The 21,622-nt window shown below is 47.7% G+C and overlaps 9 protein-coding genes and 1 non-coding gene across 10 annotated transcripts; 5 read left to right on the forward strand and 5 right to left on the reverse strand.

Moving 5' to 3' along the window:
- Positions 1-726: 726 nt before the first annotated feature.
- FOIG_08648 lies at positions 727-822 on the reverse strand. The gene has a single exon. It is a non-coding gene; the product is annotated as a tRNA-Phe (tRNA).
- Positions 823-873: 51 nt separating this feature from the next.
- Positions 874-2,153, reverse strand: FOIG_08649 (uncharacterized protein; the record flags this gene model as incomplete). The annotated part of the gene is made up of 2 exons (XM_031208708.1): positions 874-1,844; positions 1,895-2,153. 2 exons carry the CDS (start codon positions 2,151-2,153, stop codon positions 982-984), a joined length of 1,122 nt encoding a protein of 373 aa, XP_031061714.1. The 3' UTR covers positions 874-981.
- Positions 2,154-3,431: 1,278 nt separating this feature from the next.
- Positions 3,432-3,626, forward strand: FOIG_08650 (uncharacterized protein; the record flags this gene model as incomplete). Its single annotated transcript, XM_031208709.1, has 1 exon — positions 3,432-3,626. One exon carries the CDS (start codon positions 3,432-3,434, stop codon positions 3,624-3,626), a length of 195 nt encoding a protein of 64 aa, XP_031061715.1.
- Positions 3,627-3,686: 60 nt separating this feature from the next.
- FOIG_08651 (uncharacterized protein) lies at positions 3,687-4,223 on the forward strand (the record flags this gene model as incomplete). Its single annotated transcript, XM_031208710.1, has 1 exon — positions 3,687-4,223. The coding sequence occupies one exon, from the start codon at positions 3,687-3,689 to the stop codon at positions 4,221-4,223; it is 537 nt and encodes a 178-aa protein (XP_031061716.1).
- Positions 4,224-9,585: 5,362 nt separating this feature from the next.
- Positions 9,586-10,591, forward strand: FOIG_08652 (uncharacterized protein; the record flags this gene model as incomplete). Its single annotated transcript, XM_031208711.1, has 1 exon — positions 9,586-10,591. The coding sequence occupies exon 1, from the start codon at positions 9,590-9,592 to the stop codon at positions 10,589-10,591; it is 1,002 nt and encodes a 333-aa protein (XP_031061717.1). The 5' UTR covers positions 9,586-9,589.
- Positions 10,592-11,184: 593 nt separating this feature from the next.
- On the reverse strand, positions 11,185-13,066 carry FOIG_08653 (uncharacterized protein). The gene has a single exon (XM_031208712.1). The coding sequence runs from the start codon at positions 12,753-12,755 to the stop codon at positions 11,211-11,213; it is 1,545 nt and encodes a 514-aa protein (XP_031061718.1). The 5' UTR covers positions 12,756-13,066; the 3' UTR covers positions 11,185-11,210.
- Positions 13,067-13,200: 134 nt separating this feature from the next.
- FOIG_08654 (uncharacterized protein) lies at positions 13,201-14,682 on the reverse strand (the record flags this gene model as incomplete). The annotated part of the gene is made up of 2 exons (XM_031208713.1): positions 13,201-14,603; positions 14,660-14,682. 2 exons carry the CDS (start codon positions 14,680-14,682, stop codon positions 13,712-13,714), a joined length of 915 nt encoding a protein of 304 aa, XP_031061719.1. The 3' UTR covers positions 13,201-13,711.
- Positions 14,683-16,055: 1,373 nt separating this feature from the next.
- On the forward strand, positions 16,056-17,875 carry FOIG_08655 (uncharacterized protein). The gene is made up of 2 exons (XM_031208714.1): positions 16,056-17,606; positions 17,659-17,875. Exons 1-2 carry the CDS (start codon positions 16,245-16,247, stop codon positions 17,719-17,721), a joined length of 1,425 nt encoding a protein of 474 aa, XP_031061720.1. The 5' UTR covers positions 16,056-16,244; the 3' UTR covers positions 17,722-17,875.
- A 53-nt stretch (positions 17,876-17,928) lies between these two features.
- FOIG_08656 (uncharacterized protein) lies at positions 17,929-18,516 on the reverse strand (the record flags this gene model as incomplete). The annotated part of the gene is made up of 1 exon (XM_031208715.1): positions 17,929-18,516. One exon carries the CDS (start codon positions 18,514-18,516, stop codon positions 17,929-17,931), a length of 588 nt encoding a protein of 195 aa, XP_031061721.1.
- A 1,959-nt stretch (positions 18,517-20,475) lies between these two features.
- On the forward strand, positions 20,476-21,616 carry FOIG_08657 (uncharacterized protein; the record flags this gene model as incomplete). The annotated part of the gene is made up of 2 exons (XM_031208716.1): positions 20,476-20,622; positions 20,690-21,616. The coding sequence occupies 2 exons, from the start codon at positions 20,476-20,478 to the stop codon at positions 21,614-21,616; spliced, it is 1,074 nt and encodes a 357-aa protein (XP_031061722.1).
- Positions 21,617-21,622: the final 6 nt, after the last annotated feature.

The following is a 21,622-nucleotide window of genomic DNA, read 5'->3' on the forward strand; positions in this document are numbered from 1 at the left end:
GGCCGAGTCGTCGAGAAGTGGTGGTCAAGGAAGTTCGGGTCGACCGAGGGTTTGGCACTGTGGGACTTGCGGCAAGGCTGGGCATAATGCAAGGACCTGTCAGGAGGTAATTGAGGTTAATATGGAAGAGTATAGTGACTGATTTTAATTGATCTAATAGGTTGTGGTGTTTTTATTGCTGATTTAATTGAGAAGGTTAGGATTTTTGGGACACTCGCTTATCTGGGACACTCGCTTATCAAATACGTTAGCTATACGCGCCCAGATGATCAGAACTGGATCTGGTAACCCCGGGTTCATCATCCCATGTCGGAGAATTGTCACCTTCCGTAAACATCAATCTATCAAGAAAGAAGTAATGCCGAAGCCACACATAAGGCAACACAATAGTGCTTTTTCTTCCCCAAACACAACCACAATAGAAGGCATCATACACCACGCCTAAGAAAACACAACAACCTTATCATCAAGTCAACAGATCACACAGCTATTGCCTTGAACCTTAAAAACATCAATCTATAGAACCGGTCGGTACTCGAGAAGATGGGGTCAAATTAATATGTCCTCGAGAGAGGGCATCCAGTCATGAAAGGAACCACCATAACTACGAACACAGGGTATTGCGCAAAAAATTAATTTAGTGATTACCCGTAAGCAAAAGAGTACATGACGTCTACGGGCCATGCAAAAAAGGTTATTTATACCATGTAGAAATGGCAAAAAACATGCGGTTTATGTGGATCGAACACATGACCTTCAGATATCGAATGATGATTGAAGTTTGACTTCAGTCTGACGCTCTCCCAACTGAGCTAAACCCGCTTGTTGAAATTAACGGCGGGTACTACCTTACATGTTCGCCACCGTCGCGCAATATCACGGAGACAGTGATGGGGTCGTAATGGCACGCACACGAACGTCAAGACAAGTCACTATTAATATGTGATACAATTTCTCTCTTGCGGACTAGTCTACAAAATGCTATGGAAGTTCTTGCGGCGCGCTTCTTGGAACGGTCGTCATACGGGGCCTAACCCAGGCATCATCAGGCGCTTCATTGATAGGGTTGGAATCAGCCTGTAAGATGGGATTTGAATCCGCATGGAAAATGGGGTTTGAGTCGGCATGTAAAATAGCATTAGAGTCAGCATGTAAGATTGGGTTAGAATCTGCTTCGGTTGAAGCATTGCCTGCCCCTCTCATAGCCTGTCCCCGAAGACCATGCCCTGGTCTTCCAGCTCGTGGCATGTTATCATTCTCGGGGTATGGTTGCTGAAGGAGCGTAACATCGGCAGGTTGTGGCATTCCATCGTCCTCAGGGTACGCAAGTGGAGGGCGGGTACCATTCACAGCCCGCGAGTCAACCTCGGTGTACCTGTTACCCTCCGTCCCCTCAGCTTCTGCAGCACCAATCTGAGCTAAGACTTCAACCGTAGCGTTGCCTTTGCCGCTTGAGGCATCGTCCTTCTTCTCAGGAGTCGCTGCGGTCGCATGCGGAGTAGACGGGCGATCACGACGCTTGTAGACGCAGAAGACTCCAAGAAACAAGAACCCGATGAACGAAACACCACCGACTGTACCTCCGACAATCGCAGGGGTTGATGACTTCTTGACTGAGCTATCTCCGCGATTTGCTGTTGAGGTTGGGGTTTGTATAATGGTCGTCCGAATCACGCTTTGGAAAGTACTCGTCGCATCGCTCGTCTTGGTGCTGGATTTTGGATCGGGGGCTTTGAGGGTATAGATCTGGGCGCCGCTGTCGCAACAATCGCTTCCGTCTGCTGGAGGACAGCAATACTTATTCTTTCCGCACGTCTGCAATGGGAACCAAGTGCCAGACTCCGCTACATAATGTTAGGTATATCTTCTGTTCGGCCGTCTGGGGGTAACTTACTGTCCATGCAAACTTCGGGGCAGTTTGACCAATCTTTGTTCTGACAGGCAGCGCGGTAGTCATACTTTCCTGGCTGGTTGCATAAGCCATTTGCCAAACATTTATCGCCTTCGCCGAAGTAACAACATGTTGAGTATGTCGTGGTTGAGTTGCCGCATGGTTCGTACTTGTAGTCTTTTGCTGCATTGATACCGTTGGGGTAATAGCACGTCGCCGATACACGGCCAAAGATCGCGCCTAACAACACAAACTTGCGCATTTTTCTTGCTTTTTGGTACTTCTAACGATGCCTGCTTAAAAGATCCTGGAAAAGCACTATTTGGGCAACAACAGATTTGGGGAAAGGGGGAAATAATGGCTCTTAAAGCGCCTCCAGATCCCAAATGTTTTCAGCCATCCCAGGGCTGAGGTCTTGTGGCTTGGATAGCGTGAAACTATCGCGACTGGGCCCTGCAGTGACCGATCAGCCAAGACACGGCGTTGGTCTAGATTGTCTAAGTCGCTTCTGATTTGACGCCTTAGCGAAGATCAAAGAACCAAGCATTCCCAAGATTGGCGGTAAACCATAAACAGATAGTGTGGCCTGAAGTCGACCCCTAGTTCTTAACCGCTGTGGAACTCATGATCTTCGGCAAAAACGAGTCACTATTGCGTTGACTGTCGGCTACGTGCTTTTCCTTATCATAAAGGAAGACTTTGCTACGGAACATCGTTTCGGCCAGACTACAAGGTCGGCAGAGCCAGGTATGGATCATTTTCTGTCCGGTTATCTAGACTGGTCAAACGTGAGCAATATTCTCTGTACCATGCGACTGGTTATCGAGGGAATTGATCATGGAGATTGGTGAATTTGCGGAACGGCTACAAGGATGGAACAGGTACGGTGAGCTGGAAAGAGTTGCCCGTCCCTGATGAGGATCGGGATTTGGGTGAGGGGTGCTACACTCCTGAACAGAGCCCCGGAAATAGCTTTCAGTTGAGAATTAAAACATTCTTGCAGACCCGGAACACCAATCACGGGGCACAGGCTCCTCATTGTTGCAATGGGCTGTGGTGAAGAGTGCCTAGGTAGTGTTAACATTTACTTAGAGTTTAAAGAGCACTTGAGAGGCAGTGAGCTCAAGAAGAGAAATCCTCCAAGGAACAGAGATCATTTTTCTAAAACTTCTGGTCAAGGGACAACCATGAAGCTTATGTTTCCGTGCAATAAAGTCATATTGAAAGAACTTGGGATGTTCTGCTATAACCCAGGCTTTATCTAAAATGGATTGGCCTAACCCAAAGATGAGACGACTTATGGCTTTTGCCTTTCGGGAAGATGCCATAAACTTTCGTCTCGTCACAAACTGGCGCATGTTCCTACTAGAGTTTTGCAAGTTGTATAAAGGAAGTTAAAGTGAAATTATATGAACGTAAATTGCCCCCCTGCTTGCTATTTCCATTTATTTACTTGTTCAACTTTTCCACCGTGTCTATATCCCCTCGGGTCTTACGTGGTTGGCCCTTGCACCTCAACATTTAGGCCAATCCATCTTCCATGGCCAGCTTCAGACACTTTCCCGACCTGCCCAAAGACCTACGGAATATCATTTGGGACTATGCTTCTCGCCGTAGCAATTCAGGCGTCCAGATCTTTGAGCTTCAGGGTCCAGAACCGAAACAAGATGGTGAAACTTTCAATGCGACGACCTCAGATGCCCGCCCTCCTAAGCAACAACTCGCATCGCCATAGCCGACGAAGTACTTCCCTGCCCTTGATGGAGGCAAAGGCAGTTCGAATGTCTCTACATACATGGCCGGCATCGGATTATGGGGTGCCTGCAAGGAGTCACGGGACATCATGGAAAAGACCACGGATCGATCGAAGAAAGCCCTCGAAAGGGATGCAAAAAGTGAATATCTGTTCTTCAAATATGAGAAAAGGTTGCCCGCCATTGGCCGTTGCAGCACTTCACAGCTATTTATGGTTCAACCCCAGGCAGATCACTTTGTGCTTCAGCCCACCAAAATCGAGAACATCAACCGGCCCCAGGTCGCCCGTGACATTCGAAAAGATCTGAATCCCGGTGGCTTCCCATTCGATATTAATATTGGGATTGAATTCAACCCCGAATGGGAATCAAGTTGCATAAGGACATTCTTGACAGATTTCAATGTAATGTGTGATGCTTTTCGCGATATCAGAGCGCAGTTATGGGTAATCGACCACAACCTTAAGAGCAAAGAACCTATTCCGAAAGGAGGCTCTCCCGACGACTGTAGTTTCCACGTACAGGACAGGAAGTTCTTCGAGGTCGACTACCGATGGGACCCGCTCCGAGAGTGGTGACACATCGAGCCAGTCGACAATGTTTTAGGCAATCCTTGGACCTGTGGAGCCGAATTCGTTAGGTCTCTCGACATTGAAGCAGATGATCGACGTTTTGAAAGTAGGAGAGAAATGTATGGTTACACGGAGGACGACAGGGTTTGATGCAAGGTTCACCTGCTTGGCTAGGATGACTTGTGACAGCCAACGGGCAATATCATAAGGGCTCGCATAAGTCACGACATCGAGAAGAGACCATGTTAAATACCAGGACAAGAGCAGGGTTTTGATTGCGACCGCTCACCCTTATCAGTCTACTTTGGCTTGCGACTTGGAAACACGAATCTGAATTAGAATTATGGTTATTTGTAGAACCGGTGAGGAAAATTACAAGTCGTCTTCATTGTAAGCTCCTATTTCAGATTTGACTAGTCTTTAGAGCAAGTGGCTCTAAAGAGCCAGCCGAGATGTTTTACCTCATTTCAAAGAGCCATGTTACTGTATTGCAACATCCGTTGGCGATGATTTCAGATAGGCGGGCCCAATTAATAAGAGTAGCCTGCCATCGTGGGAGGTCTCTAACCTTCCGGTAGATTGGCAGTAATGTAAGTTCTTGAATTTTGACAGAACAAGTCAAAATCACCAAGATCGAAAAGGAAGGCTGCGCTGAGTCAGCCAAACAATTAACCAGGAAGAGTGTTTAACATACTAAATGCTTAGTATTTAAGGGTCGTAGGGCTGAGTTTCTGAATGTAAGGTCGCTTGACTCGAACCAGTGTCTGATGAGTTTATCAAGACTACATCGAGGGCTGTTATAAAGTATCTCGTAAACAACGTGGGGGAAAACTCAATATTACCTGGCAGAATGAACATATTACAAAACTAAAATTCGAATCACTCGGTCTTCTTGAAGTAATGAGGACTACAGTTTCCTACAGACTAGGTCTAAGGCTTGCGTTGGTGACTGAGATGCGAGCGACGTATCCGAGTGCAAAGTCAAACAAACGAGAGCGATGACACAGACTACGAAGTAATTGGCGGACAGGTATAAGTAGCTTACGTCATCCGGAGACTAGGTCATCACTCTGTAAGTCCTTTGTTCATACCAATATCACCTGTACAATCATCGCCCCGTGGCCTTGCGGGCTCTTCAATATTTACCTGTCGGACATTGCTGATGCATTGGCCGCTTCGTTTCTGTCTAAAGGCGACAATACAAACAAAAACTCAATGATCGGGGCGCGCAAAGGCGACATTTCCGCAATGAACAGAGGACCTGGATCCCCATCGATCGTCTACATAAGCAGACTCTAGCGAGTGGCTCATGGTCACAGATACAATTTGGCACGGCTAGCAACACAAATCCCATTCCGACAGCAAGTTCATCTGCGCTTGGCGTCGATATTCAATTCGTTGGGGCTGAACTCACTGGTGTTGAATGGTATCGCGAGTGAGGAATTTGACAGGAGTGCTTTGCAACATCTTTCGCAACATCGATGGAAACGGACCATAAACCCAACAGAAAAGGAGACATCGAGAAGATCACAAGGTAGCCTTCTATACTTGCAACAGAAAGTCTAGAGAGGTCAATTGGGGGACGCAAACCTTCATACCAGGCCACATTCAGAAGAGAAAGATGACAGACTTAGGTCTTCAATCAATGTGTTGAAGGTATTGGAATATGAAGATGATGACGAGTGTTGGGTATGAAATCGTCAAGGGCGATTTACAGAAGACTCAGAATAGGAAGACCGACGGCTCTGCTGCCACGTTAAACCTTTTGGTTGGGATGGCTTGTGAGATTTTATGTCTTGCTATCCCCTGTTCCAGGACTTTAGGCTTGATGTGAACCTCCCGGACTATACGCACGGTAAGTGCAAATAGTTATCTCTTGCTATTCATGCTGAATCCCACACTGATCACCACTCTTAGGGTACGAACACGAAAAGGAGGTTACCAAGTGCGAGATACCTGGCTGAGATTGTCACATTCAACGCCGTCGGATCTGTCATTTTCGCTTAAACGAAAAAGTCACGGCGGTGCGAGGTGATGGCTTGGAAGCTTGTGGTGGATGTAGTTCTCAAGGTTGCTGGGAAGGTCGTAGTTGAAAACTAAACTGACCTGCCGACCATCGATACCATGAGCCCACACATCAGTCGAGATGGGAACACGGTTCAACCTCGAAGAGAACCCTTAAACTATCAACAAGGCCCCCGAGGCTCTAGAAAGATGGGCGCTCCTGAGGCCGAGAAGCGCAAGACACCTCGTACACTGATGACGACCAAGGCTGAGGCAGCGCAAACGGCTCGACGAGAGTTTCCGGCTGCGCACTGAGTCAACGGAGATCTCGATAAGATTTTCTCGGCCCTAGGGCTTGTCGGAGGCATCGTTATTAGCTGTTTTGAGCAGATCCAAGTCACTGGCGGAGGGGAAAGATCCGATGTTCTTGCCGTCGGCGGTGGTGTAAGCGTTATCTTCGTCATTATCGTCCCCTTCATCGTCTTCATTGAAGTTGAAGGGGAGGATCAGGCAAGCAGAAACACGACTTTTACCGAGTCAACCCAGCCCGGCCTGTCTTTCACCCCGCCTGGTTTCTGGACTGGGGCATGGTCTCAACATCCCGCCGAGAAACACAGACCTTCTTATTGAGTCGCAAACAACTCTTCGAGTCGCACCGAGAACTCGGGCAAAGACCCTCACATGCTCGAGCGCGAGGCACGTGATCGCGAGGCTTCAAGTTTTGACACACGTGATTCCAACCTGGGCATGACCAGATGGAAGTCGCTGCCATTGCATTCAATATCTGGGGAAGTAGTGATTCACTCATGACTCAATTGATGGATGTTCTTGAGAGGGTAGAAGGAGAGAGGGGGGAGGCTTCATTGCAGGATTTTAGATCTGCTCACTAAGGCAGGTAAGCTTGAGAAACATCTCTTTGATTGCGAAGATCAAATTGTATAATCTCTTCATGAATTTTACCCAAGTCATTTCTTAAGGTAGAGCAGATGAACCCTTTTTAACAACCAGTATAAGCATGTCCCGTCATAAACACCGTGAAATGGTTCGTAAAATTCAAGAAACAACTCGGTAGTGAAGGTTCACGTAGTCACGGCAGTTGCGATGAAGCATTCATCTTCTGTGGCTTTCACCCAGGCCAGCTCCTTCCTCCAGGTGAAAGCAGGACAACAACAAGACGAAGATGGGGAGGCCATCAGAGACTTGACAGATTCATCACAAAGCAAAGAAAAAACTTCAGTCTTCAGTTCAGTTACAAAACATTACACCGCTATCACGTTCATAATCAAAGTGCAAAGTTCAAAGTCACAGCAAATTCATTATCAAGCCCATCATCAAGCTCAAAGTCAAGGTGAGAAATACCTCGACAGCTCAATCACTACACCTCGACAGCTCAAAACTGAGCAATTTACTTCTACAAACAACCACCGGACGCACTGAACGATCACCTGAAGCACTGAAAAGCAATCAACAACCTAATACCCAACGAAGAAGCAATTTATTCTTGGAAATAGTCGGATGAACAGTTTCGTTCGATTATCACCACGAAAGGGATCAAGTCAAGTGTTAACGATTGTGGACGACCCAAGCAACCCCAAGCAGCCCCAAGCAGCCCCAGCATCCCAAGAATCCTAATAACATAGCTAATTATTAAACCAGGTACGCAAAGCGAACGGAACGTAACAAACCGCGGTCGAACCGGACAAGCGGAACGAAGGAAACGAATAAACCGAATGCCTCACAAGGGACCAGCCTAACCGATGAACCAGACGAACGTGATGGCTAGCTTTAATCATGGAACGAATAAACCTTGACGACTACGAATGACTAGCAGATTAACAATAACGAGATGGCCAAAGATACAGCATGGAATATAGTCAGGTATAACATCTTTCCAGACCCCCATCGAGGTTCAGACTGTCTCTTGCCTTAGCATTGACTAAACATCTTACAGGAGCTCGATCTTGTTCTTTGGTGACAGTGAACACACAGACGCACACTGAGGTGGAAAGGGACACAATAAGAGAGGTATTGATTGAGAATTCTGGGTATTGTTCGGTAAAGTCTTTGGTATCACGTTGACAGAAATTAAGAAGACTGACAATAGTGGCGACACAGTCATGGGATGCACACAGTACGAGCAGAGTATTCGACCTTCGACCATGGCGATATTCGCATTTCATCCATATTGTTCAGCGAAAGCATCGCTGTTACGGCTCCATGGAATAAATAACGCAAGTGGCTATCATAACACGACAAGGGTGAAAGGGTCCGGACGTTGGAATCGAGTTTTCAGTTCTTGTTCTATGAAGGTAAGGACTTAATTAGCCTTCGGTAAAGGAGTTTCAGGACTAACGATGCCAAGGCCCAGGAACACGATCAATGTACACATTTTATGCTATTAAGGATCGGGCGAGTAATTAGAATGAACAGAAAACCGATGCATTAGAAGTCCAATGTGCGCTCAACGGGAATTTCTCAACAAGGCTATTTTTGCATCGTTCGTGTGAGGCGTGTGATGTAAGCATCAGCTGTCAGGTCTATCAAGATATTCAAGTCCCAATGACTCTAGTCTTGTGTGGGTATACCGATAGAGACCGATTGAGTTGGAAATCGAGTTAAGGCTGGATTTGTGTTGAAACGAAGCTACTATGGCTGGGAAGAGTGCGCAAGATCTCTCGATTTGACACGAGGTCTACGCCAGGGATGATGTAATTAGGAGTTTGTGCAGAGAACCGCCCTAGCCGGCGACCGAAAGTTTATGGAGCTCATTTTTGGCTTGCGTGGTCGCTTTAAACCAAGCTGTTGAATCGATTTGTTGGTCTCGTTCTTTGATAAGGCCTAAAGGAAGCTTCAGCCCCAACACAAAGGTAAAAAACACATGTTGATACATATGCTTGCTGTGATTCGAGGTCCATGTCAGGTGTGCGACAAGTTTTAATTCTTGGCTAAGGTTTACTCCAAGTGACCATGAAAGGCTTCTTACTTTTGTGTGGCCAGCCAAGTGGTTACAAGTTATAAGAATTCCACTTCGTCATGGAAAGAATGCTGACTTTTGCACGGCGATGATTTATAAATAACCCAATAGGCTTCCAATATTAGCTAAACAAACATTGAGCGAACCATGTTGTGATTTGTGATTTGTGATTTGTGACAGGATTTGGCCCAGCGAAAGACAAAAGTGGGATCAGTCAGGTCGGAAAATTTGTTTGAGAAAGGGTATATATAACATGCCAAATCCCAAGCTGCACTTTACGATCTCTTCTTCCAGATAATTTTCTCTAACGTCAAAAGCCACAACACAAAAGATCCACTCCACTATCGCTACCAAACTTTCAACACACTCTTGAATCAAGACAATTTATCAGGCCATGGCTTCTTTCGAGAGGTTCGCAGAGCTTCCCAAAGAGCTTCGGGATCGGATCTGGAGTTTCGCTGGTCGAGATGACCGTCCTGGTGTACATATCTTCGGACAGTATGACAACACAAAGGAGAACACGAGCGAGAGCCAGTTCTTAAGATACGATGACAGAATAAGTAAAAGCTGGGCTGCACCTTCATGGCGCCGATACTATGAGAACTTCAACGAGGACCGCAGCGACGAGAACATCTCAACATACTTGATCGATGGCGGCCTATGGACAGCTTGTCATGAATCACGGCTTATCATGGAAAGACGATTCGAACAGTCAAATCGAAAGCGCGATGACGAAGACACTTGCCCAAGACACGACAGAACAAAAGAAGTCTTCAAAAAGGCTACAACGGGCTGCTTTGACGGTACACCTCTTCATCCGGTGACAGCCTTTCCCCACCGGGATCTTTTCGTCCTTCAGTGTAATGACTTGAAAAACGTCAATTGGAGCTTACTTGGATTAGAGGCTTCAATGGCGTTTGATGCAGAGGGCTTCAATGGGGTAATGCACGTCGCATTAGAGTACGACCCAAAGTGGTGGGATGAGACTCATTCAAGGGCAACGCCTTTCTGCCTGATTGAAGATGTTTGGGAAATCATGGAGGCTGCCTTTGAAATGTGGCCCAATGTCTGGAAACTTTGGTTTGTTGACCGCTCCCTGAGAAGAAAGAAAGAAGCCCCAGCGTTCAAAGAAAAGGCAGACAATGGCTACGAGATCAATGCCTTCTATGCCAGTGATAGGAGGTTTTTGGAAGTAAATTGCAACAGTTGGGTCAGCATGGAAAAGGAATGGGAATACGTCAGACCTGTGGTGGATAAGTCGAATGATGGCTTCAGCTCATCGCTGAATTTTATTCGAGAATTAGAGTTAGAGCTCCGTGATAAGTCATATCCCACTTCAGATGACTATTCCGAGCCTTACTGCAGCATTGGGCTACTTGGGTGGGATGATCTATGAAATATTTACAGAAAATAACGAAAGTTAGAGGCTGTTGCCACCACCACGAGAGGGTGCTGCCATTTGCTATGAGCGTCTTTCAGTGCAAAGTTAAATAAACGTTTAGTAAGTCAGGCCGTAAAGTATAAATGCGCTGGTGCTCTAATAAGAACCTTTACTCTTCCCGACCTTCAAGTCAACTTTACCTCTAGAAATAATTAATTTACCTTCTTTAGTTCTATCTTATAAAAGCTAAACTATTTAACAGAGGATATTAAGTCTTAAATATAACTTAAGGCCTTTTAAAATAATAGAAATACTATTAGATTACTTAATGCTAATTACGGAGTAAACTACATCTAAGCGCTTTCATTAATCAGTTTCTCTAACAGCTCCCAATGAACTTTAAAGACCTTGATGGCTCTAAGTGATACATCGCCTGCAATAGAGTTTTCCCAACTATGACATGACTTACAACTTGAATTGCTGATACAGGTTGCAGGCGTGTGATGTTATGGCATCACACAGTCAATGGTGTTATCCATTGAAACCACCAACTTCTTATTGGTACCAGGTTCAGGAGATATGAGATAGTCTTTCCACTTTGCATGTGCGGTATACCGTTGTAGTTTGTAGTTGTTTACTGATCTCCCCACAGATTCGTTCCTCCATTTTCTGCGTTGCGCCCATCAACATCTTCAGAGTGCAGGGATGGGGACATCATAGGCGGATCAATGGCTGGAACGTAGTCGGCAGGAGAATAGTCTGCGATGCAAACTCTTGGGCGGAAACGACAATAGCTTTTTCCACCAGCTCGATTACGACAATCTGCTCGCTGACACACATGTCCATAAACACAGTTTGCTCTTCGGCAAGCTCCTCCACGCGTACAAGGTACAGAACGTGAAAGATGTTCAAGCGCTGGGAGCAGTTCTTTATCAATCGGCGCATGTTCATATCCACAGTTGTCGCTGTCGCATGAATTATACAACTGTGCATTATTGCAGAATTTCTTCTCCTGCGATAGCATCTTGAGACGCCTTGCGGCATCGGGATCAGGTGGGGGTAAGTATGCGTCGAGACGGTCCTCGACTGCGTTGATAGCCACATAACCGTCTGGGATTTCTTCCTTTCGAGGAAGAGACTCGATGTTACTCTTGGCGATGCTGGAACCGCGTCGCCAATCGCTCGTCAAGTTCTTTGTGCTTGTGCCGATTGTAGATGGCGAAGGTGTACTATTCTGACTGGATGTTTTACTGTCGACGTGAGAGAACTTGCAGCCGCTGCCATATCGGCAATTCCCTTGCATGTAAAAGCTGCAGACCGAGTTCCCATCATTCGAGTTTCCTTTGATCGTAGAATTTGTGTATGGTGAGTTGATGACTTTGCTGATATTGGTGGACGACGTAAGAGCCGTCTTTGTTTGCGCAGTAGAATAAGCGTATGTGAGTGGTACATGGCGGAATACACCAGGGAGTTCTTCAATGTTCATGCCAAGTCTGTCAAACTCCTTATGAAACAACACACTCGGCGTTCGAATAAGCGTGAATCTTTCACGGTTGCCCCTAAAGGGGATAAGGTCGGATACGTAGCCCACATCATGGCAGGCCGCGAAGTAAATATGCTTGCACTGGGCGTTGTCGGCGTAGAGACGGAGAATGGCTTTGACTTTAAAATCGGCGTTTTCTTTTAATTCACCCGCGTCGATAAAATCAGCGAGACCGTAAGATCGGTTAAATCCAGCTGTGAAGGATGAGAATGAGCGCTTCTCTGCACCGGCGAGACCGTTTTTGCAGAGGGCCTTTGACAGGCCTGTGAGGTTGGCGTAGACGCGGACCATGACCTCGCAGGATTCGAGACCTTTGCGGCGTAGACTATCTTTGATAGTATCGTTGAGTTGTTTGGCGGCTCTGCTCCCGCCTTCTTCACCGTCTTTGACGAAGCGTTCGTCAAAGATGTAACCATCTCCATCGACGACTACGAGAGCAAAAGGATTACGCTCTTGACCTCTTGCGAGCTGCTTGTAGCGCTCTCTGCCCTCACGCTCTTCTTCATAATCGCTTTTAAGACGTTTATAGTCTTCGATCAGAACAGCGTACTGGTCGAGAATATCGTTGAGGGCGTTGTTATTTCGGAACGCGGCAAGCTTCTCAGCTGCACTGTCGATTGTCGCATCAGGAAGCATTATCGGCGGATGACGACGACATGCCTTGCATTGCCGAAGATTCCGGATGGATGTGTGAGTGAGGTGTGAGGTGGACGAGAGGGTATGTTGTCGCTTATGGTGAGTGCGGGCACAAAAGAATGCCGGGCAATTTTAAGGCGGTAGATGCGATTGCGGTTGCGGAGTCATGTGATGTGCCACGTGTGTTACTCTTCAGGCGTCAACGGCGGAAACCCAATCTTGCTCGACGGCGCAAGAAGGCGAAATAAAGGCGGCCACGTAAGAGTTGTTTCACTCGTTTTGTTGTTTGTTTTCTGTGAAAAGAGTCGTTGCGTTGGAGACGTCACTCTTTGTGCTGCTGAATTTGGTCAAGCATCGTATGTTTAAGACCGTGCGTTTCAGCGCCCCACTATCGGCTTTGTTGAAACGGCTTCTCATGCCACGCACCTCACACAGGAACTGAGGTAGCGCATGTATGCCTTCAAACTCACAAGCAAGTTCCGCTGCTTTGGAATATTGTTTGAGTGCACTGAGAGTTTAATTATCTGAGACGTTAGCATTCAATCTCATCTCGTCTCAAGGCACCCCGGTCCCAAACTCATGTGGCGGCCTAGCGTCACTTATTCTGTGAACATCCAGCATCTTCCATGCGCCAACAAACGCAGCAACGAAAATGTCGTATCAGACAAACTGATCACTCTCTATACCGCTGTTTACTCTACCGTTTGTCCCCCCTTCCATGCTTCGCTGAAAGGATAATCCGTGTACCCATCCTCGCTCTTTACCTTGTAAAAGGTATCCCTCTGATACGGCGCCAGGGGAAGATTCCTCGCGAGTCTGAGCGGCAAATCCGGATTAGATATGAAGTGTCTTCCAAAGGCAAACGCAACAGGCTGGTCTTCGAAACTTGTTTCCAAGGCTTTGTTTGCCTTTTCCGCTGTGTAACCTCCAGCTCGAATGACTGGTCCGACCCAACCCTATGCATCAAGCGCAAAGTCAAGGCTTTCCTTGTCGTCGGTCTCCCTGTCCGCGTTTCCGGCAATACGGGGCTCAACGAGATGTAGGTACGCGAGCCCCAGATGCTTCAACTGGGAGATCAGATGGGTGAACTGCGGCTCCGGGTCCTGCATTCGCATGCCTTGGAACGTACTGAAAGGTGACAGTCGAATGGCTGTCCGATCCGGGCCTATCTCTTGTGAAACAGCTTTCGCAATCTCAAGACAGAACCGTGACCGATTCTCGATACTGCTGCCCCACTCATCTGTTCGTCTGTTGCACGTATCTTGCGTGAATTGGTCGATGAGGTATCCATTGGCAGCATGAATCTCGACCCCGTCAAAACCTGCGTCGATGCCATTCCTGGCGGCGCTGGCGAAAGATGCGATGCACTCCCAGATTTCTTCGGTCGTCATGGGCCGTGGTGTCGGGTATTCGTTGCTGATGGGAATATCGCTACTGCTGACCATTTCCAGGCCAGCCTTGTCCAGGGCATGTTGTCGAGCTGCTCTGCCGACGTGCCATAGCTGCATGAAGATGAAGGACCCTTTGCTGTGAACCTCGTCCGTTACATGTCTCCATGCTTCGACCTGCTGCTGCGTAAATATGCCTGGCGCGTTCTCGTCACGGCCCCGTGATTTCGCCGAAACAAACGTCGCTTCAGTGATGAGAAGTGTTCCGGAAACTGAAGCTCTCTGAGCATAATACTCCCTCATCATATCCAACGGTGCGTGATTTTCATCAGCCCTCAAGCGCGTCATCGGCGCCATCACGACGCGATGCCTCAATGAACACCTCCCGATATCGATAGGACTTGAAAAGTTTGTCATGTCGAATATGTAACTATTTGCAAAAGGTTCGGAAACACCAAAACTAATTACCGAGACAATGGTCTCATTGTGAAGCTGAGGTGGATTATCGGAGCTGACCTCATGGAGATAAGACCCCGCATTGGCCAAGCACGTCACATCGGATCCATCTGTCAATATCGGTCGGATGTTGACGATGGAGTCGGTGGATCTTGAGCGGGATTTCGGAAGTTATGTTCTCTTTTTTTTTTCTCTCCATCTCCATATAATTGAGGAGTCGTGAAAAAGTTCCTGATCAACGTTGGGGAAATGGAGCCGTGGAAAATTCTCGATCCAATTGAATGACCACACTGAGATGCGGCTGAGTGAGAACAAGCTCATCGGCAATTACGAGCCCACTTCACGAGATGAGAGCAATGGATATTGTTCCACTGTATTTGGGGTAGCTTGTGGAGCTGCTCTCATTTTTTGGAGGATGCCCCATGTGTAGAGATTTCTGATTGTTGATGGTGTACTGAGGTGTCGTGTGCTTCTGCGCAACAGAGCTCAGTTCTCGCTCAGTTCTCGCTCAAATCCGCTTAAGCTGCTTCCTCAGAGCCTCAACGCCTTTTACTCAATCCGATTTATAATCGATCCAAGTGCAACGTCGGCGGCTGTGGCTGCCAAGTCAATAAAGTTAAAGCATGTGATGTGGCAAATGAGAGCATCTCCGACTGACGCCCAAATTCTAGGCACGCTTGTACAAAACCTTCAGCAATCCCCTGCGGCAGTGTGCTCTCACTTGTTCTCACTTTTCCCCGCCGATCGCGGCCACCACAAAAACCCGCCCTAACCGCCTGTCACCATCCACTTTCATGCGAGAACTGCACTTCCGAGCGCAAAAGTCTGGGGTAAGTCATCCCACTAAACCCAATCAATAACCTCCCCAACGGCCGGTAACGTCCCGAGAGGGCGAGTCGCTCGCCGTATAGCCGGTGATAACATCATCAGGAAAACAATTCTTGGATTAGCGCGGCACAGCTATCTCCGACGCCTTATCTTTGAGCCAGTCTTTTGCGAAAAATACCAGCGTATCTTGGCTCGAGATAACTATAGGCTGATTTGTTCCCTGTGATCATGGCGGTACCCCTCACTCAGTGATAGGTGGCTTACTGCTAGTTCTTGGCTTTCGTAGGAGTGTGGCAGCCCGAGGAGATAGCGATTTCCCTACAGAAATACTTGTAAATGTCCTAGAATGTGAGTATTTCCATCAAGGAATATGCGACGACTTGGCAGGTCAGCATTGAGATGTGATACATTGCGATTGGTAAGCTGCTGATCATTTGTCTCGATGACTGTGATGAGAAATTGGCAAATGTCAGTCCCAGGGCGTGAAGTCGTGCGGGAATCGGAGGTCTTGGCTCCAAGTCTGGGGTCGGCTTTTGTTAGCCAATTACGTATGGCCAAATGCACTACCAGGGCGTCGCGTCGGCCAGGATGGCCAATCACCGCGGACCAGAGCCTTGGCTGAGATAAAGGGTCATGTGTTGGCAGTCCCAACTCGTCTTGTGGCGGAACTGAAAGGTCAGCTCAAGTATCCGGGGGGAAGACTCTTTTATCTTCTTTCATCTTCATCATAAACCTACATCATATTCTCAGCTCATGACTGAGGTTATCAAGTTTTCTCACTATCAGCGCTAACAATTCCTCGAGTAACACGATCAAAATGTCGGCTGCCCAGGTTTTGTTCAACACTACACCCATCAACACCATACAAGCGGAACCAAAGCGTAGGGGAAGTTGGGTGCCCACACGAAGAAAGTCAGAATGTCCTCTCGAAGTCAACATTGATCGGCACTTCGAGGCCAAGATCTATACCTCAGGCTCGACTATCACCGGCTCTGTATCATTCTCACCGAGCGCGGATCTAACCGTCGATGCATTCGAGATAGTCTTCACCGGCTCTGAAACAACGCTGGTTCAGATGTTTCATCAAGGAACAATGCCTAAATCAGGACACAAGTTCCTTCAGCTTCGAATGCCAATTCCAGAAAGTGCCCTTCCACCCGATGGAGTGCTTCAGGCTGGTCAAACCTACGAGGTTCCTTTCTCTTTCGTTATTCCATACCAACTACCCAGCGCCGCTTGCAAGCATCGAAACCCGATTATTCGGGAACGACATCTGCAGTTACCGCCGACTATTGGATCCTGGGAGCACGATGATATGGCTGTTCATACCATTGCTGTTAACTATGGTGTTGATGCGCGAGCACTGCTCAAGACCGATAAGGGCAAATCCATGGTTCTGGAAAGAACTCATCCTGTGAAAGTCATGCCTTATCTTCCAGAGCAGCCTCCTCTGCATATCGTACCCGGAAACCCGCGATTCACTCTGACGCATGAGAAGTCAATCCGAAAAGACATTCTCTCTTCTAAGCTAGGCTACATCAGAGCAACCACACGGCAACCGGATCCCGTCACCATCTCAGCCGACAAGCTACAACCATCAGAATGCTCACTCAATATCGATCTCGAGTTCTGGCCAACTTCCAAGAAAGCGACTCCACCCGAGATGTACGCAAAGTCAGCCACCATCAAAGCATCGACATACTACTCTACAGGCCATCTTAGCTTTCTACCAGATCAACACAACTTCCCCAGCGTGATGCCGAATCCCATCTTGAGCTTTGTTCTCGATGAGAGCGCAACGGTTACTAGCTCTCCCACGCCTCACTGGGAACAAACATCAGCTTCAATCTCAGCACCAAGCTCTCGCAGAGGCTCGGAGAACTCTACCATGGGCGAAGAGCCTCCTCGCACAGCTTCTCGAAGAGGATCGAAGAGTAGTGATATCATCAAGGCGGAAGCGCCTCGACATACAGCCACTTTGCCTGTTTCCATCGCGTTGCCGAGCCCCGATAATAAGATCTTGCTTCCGACCTTTTACTCTTGCCTGATCAGTAGGACGTATATCCTGGAAGTCGTTTTGGCTTCGAGAGCGCATGGTTCGAGCTTCATGCTACGACTCCCACTGCAGATTGCCGTCGAGGGACATCATGAGACAGGCATAAACCACGTGCCAACCTATGTGAGTCTCGCCAAATCAAGCTACCAAGACATGATAACTAATAAGTGGACAGGAACAAGTCCAGGCAGGACAAGACCTTTATGATGCGCTACCGACTTATGACACCGTTATCTGAGGTCTTCTCTTTCTTTTTTCGTGATTTGCTTACTGACTATGAAGTACCCATTGGCGCTGGGATTCGAGGGAGAAAATCGTTGCTTGGTAGTTTTATACCCACACATTTTAGTTTAATTCAATCTAATATCTTTACTATCGATGTTCTACACCCCCTCTGCCCAGTCCGCTGTATCCTGTCACAGCTCACCTGGCATCTGGTCAAACCTCAGTTTGAACCTCCAACTGTGACAGAGACCGCAAGGCGCATGAAGTTTGTCCAGTTGTCGACATTGAGCTCGCCGCCAATAACCTTCCAGATAAACCTATCCATGCCCTCTAATCGACACCTGTCGCCATTCGGTGCCCAAACAATGGTGTAGACCCTCATAGTGTTGTACTCCCTCTTCTCGATGAGAATCTTAGATTCGTTGGTTCTGACAAACTCCCTGATTTCAGAACCTCTAAAGCCTGCCCAAGGCTCGGCAGTCATAAAGTTCTTGTCTCCTAGGGCTGATTTGAAGTCATCCGGGGGGAGCATACCCTGGGGAGCGTTTGCCTTTAGTGCGTTGTATGCTGCATCTGGCGCTGAAAGTTGGACCTTGAGGAGGACATAGTTTGCTTTGATGGGCGTGAATGGGGCAAGGAATTTGCTAACGGTAGCCGTGTTGGTGGTGATGCGGTATACAATAGAGTTGTCTTCTTCCCACGAACCGTAGTAGACAAACGAATCGCGCTTGAACCCGCCATCGAGTAACCATAGCTGATCATATGGTGATTCAGTAAAGGTGTGAGCACCTCCCCATAAGCTACCCATGATGAGTTGGTAAGCTACCGCAGTCCGGGGCTCTAATGAGATATTGGCGGTCAAATTTTGGATAAAAGGATGTTTTAGACATACAAAGGGGATGTTCGAGCACAGATAGTTGTGACAAGAATCGGTCGGCTGCCGGGAGCGAACGATGTTTATATATTAGCCACAAGAGACAATCACCGCCCAAGGCATATCGGTTAGGACGAATACCTCCGTATAGTCGCGGGGAGACAAGAGGAAACAAAACACCAACACTATGGTACAAAGCTCTAAATCTTTTCTTTTCAACCTCAAATCTATTCTGATATCGTTATATGGTAGTCTACTGCAAGGGTGTTTGCCTTACAGTAAGTTCAACGGCAGAGGAGAAGCCACATTTCTTGGTATCCCTGCGTGGGCACGGAGAAAGTGGCAGGGCTGGTCGACACTCGAACTGTCAGTGGAGATACAGTTCGCAGGACTAGTACATTCCCGGTATATAGTGTTCTGTAAGGGATAGGCAGCCGTGCGGGGAATGAAGTTTGTCTATGCAATGTCAGAAAATGGGACCCTCGTGGGCGGGCAGTAGCTTGGCCCAGCTCAGCCTCAAGAAATGAGCTTGGCGAGCTGCCTGCAGACTTCTACAACGAGGCTTTGGTTAGAATCAGAGCAAACCCAACATCCAGTGGGTGAAGTAGGCCGTATTATCGATACAAGACGTGCCGACTCGATATTCGAAACTGCTACCCCCTTCAGCAGTAGAGTAGTCCCAACGCCCGTATGTATCTGGGTCTCTGGAGAAGGTATACGTTGTGCGGAAGGATGCTCAGCTTGGGCAGCTTAGTGTTTCAGCTGCCCGGGTTTGGTTAGTCAACGTCGTCTTGGGGTTTGAAGGGAAAAGATACTCGTTCCATCCGTGACAGTGTAGCCAATTATCGAGTCACATTGCACAAGCGCTATATGAGTCTGAAGATATAGCAGAAAACAGACAAAAATTATGTTGAGTCTGTCCAGGTTGCAAAGCGGTTTCTTGCAAGATATGAGTCACCAAGAATAAGGCTCTCGGGTTTGAGAAGGGGGGATCCTTAAACCCAAGTACCCTTCGAAACAATCCTGTCAGTCACCCCTATCACAATTTACAGGACCCAGTGGCGTTCGATAGCTCAGTTGCAATGTGCAATATTTTTCAGCTTCTCTCCCGATGATGGATAGCCATTGGTGATGAGATTCTTGGCACTGCGGGCTGTCACAGCCTGCTTTTGTCTTACCCCTAACGAGAACCCAGAGAGCACCACAACAAGGCTGTATGTTTCACCACGGATGAAAAATAATCTTAGCCATTCCAAAAACAACTCTCAGCCGTGGCAAATGCATGAGCAAATTGACCCTCTTCAACTCGTGGCCCTTGTGAACTCTGGTACATGGCCATGATTGAGCTTGAAGGAATAGCCTAATGCATGCATCATCATTGCCTGATTATCTCAAAAAGAAAGGCAGTCAAACAAGGTGGAGGCTACTACATGAATAGACTCATTTGCTCACCTTTTACGCGAAACCGGGCCATCTGGCCCTTTCGACAAGCCGATTTACAGCTCGGTCCCCACGGGATCAGCTCTACCGACAATCCGGGCTCAACGGACTAGACGTCACCGAAAGTCTAAAGGTCTAGGTATTCTGAGCCCGACTTGAAGTCGTAGCTTAGAACTGATCAACGGAGTTGAGCATCGGCTCGCCGAAATCCTGGGGTTGAATCGCTTAACTCCGCTTAAATCCATGATGGTATCTATTCTCCGAACATCTCAGATTGAATCATAACAATAAGCGTGATTCACTATGACGATCACCAAGTTTCACTCCATTTTGGCAATTATAAATTAAAGGGTTTCCCGCTTGGAAAAGATGTGGAAGTTGGATATTTCACACAATCATCTCAGGCTCTCCATTTGTACTCCATTTCATTATTATCAGCCAATACTCGTAAGGATGACGGCAACAACATTCTCTCAGTTCAATGGTGACACAGAGGGTCTCGAGGTTGCTCAAGCCTTCTCTGCACAGGTTTCTGGCAAAGTTGTGCTTGTGACCGGCGTGAACCGAGGCGGAATCGGTTACTCAACAGCTGAGGCTTTGGTACGTGAGAAATGTGACTCGATATCCATATAAGGGCATGCATCTAACCACAACCTCTGAATTTCAGGCGTCACAAGGGCCTTCGCACCTCATAATCACCGGCCGCTCTCGTACCAAACTTCAAGAAAGCGTCGATGCGTTGAAGAGTCTCTATCCTACAGTGAACTATGTTATCATCCAGTTCGACCTCTCAAGCCAACAGTCAGTTCGCGCCGCTGCTGCGGAACTTCTCTGTCGAGATGACATTCCGAAGATAGACCTGCTCATTAACAATGCTGGAGTCGCATTCCTCCCAGAACGCACGTACAGCCCAGAGAAGATCGAGATGCATTTCGCAACCAATCATATTGGCCATTTCCTCTTCGCCAGCCTCATTTTACCAAAGCTTATTAAGGCCACTGAGGAGAGCCCCAAAGGTGCAACTCGTATCATCAACGTGTCCAGTGGATCGCCAAAGTGGGCGTACATGAGATGGAGCGACATCAACTTTGAGAAGAAGAACAAGGACCTTCCGGAAGAAGAGAGGCCCAACTACGACGTGCATAGAGCATGGGGATCTCTTAATGTCGAAGAGCTGAGCTACATTCCTCTGGCGGCGTATAATCAGAGCAAAGTCGCCAATTTACTCTTTAGCATCGGCGCAAACAAGCGATGGTACGAGCGTTACGGAATCTTATCTCTGGCGGTGTTTCCAGGATGGATTGAGACAGAACTCGGCAGACATATGCCCTCTGAAGTTCGCGAGGCAATTTCAAAGGTAGGAAACCAGAGGGGGGTGAAGTACAAGACTCTTCAGGCTGGGGGGTCAACCACTGTTGTTGCGGCGCTGGATCCCAAACTTGGACCGAGTGAGAGAAGAGAAGGAAAGCAGAATTATGGTGTATTCTTGGAAGATTGTCAGATTTGCAGCGGTGCTCATCCTAAGGCTGAGTCTGACGAAGAGGCGGAGAAGCTTTGGGAGCTGTCTGAAAAACTGATCAGTGAAACCTCTTGAAGATAG

This window comes from Fusarium odoratissimum (genome assembly GCF_000260195.1).
Source record: "Fusarium odoratissimum NRRL 54006 unplaced genomic scaffold supercont1.13, whole genome shotgun sequence".
NCBI lineage: Eukaryota > Fungi > Ascomycota > Sordariomycetes > Hypocreales > Nectriaceae > Fusarium > Fusarium odoratissimum.

Bases quoted from the DNA above. Each gene is read 5' to 3' on its own strand.
- FOIG_08653 (XM_031208712.1), bottom strand. From the start codon at position 12,755: ATGCTTCCTGATGCGACAATCGACAGTGCAGCTGAGAAGCTTGCCGCG.
- FOIG_08655 (XM_031208714.1), top strand. From the start codon at position 16,245: ATGTCGGCTGCCCAGGTTTTGTTCAACACTACACCCATCAACACCATA. The intron at 17,607-17,658 runs GTGAGTCTCGCC...ATAAGTGGACAG, and splicing joins TAAACCACGTGCCAACCTAT to GAACAAGTCCAGGCAGGACA.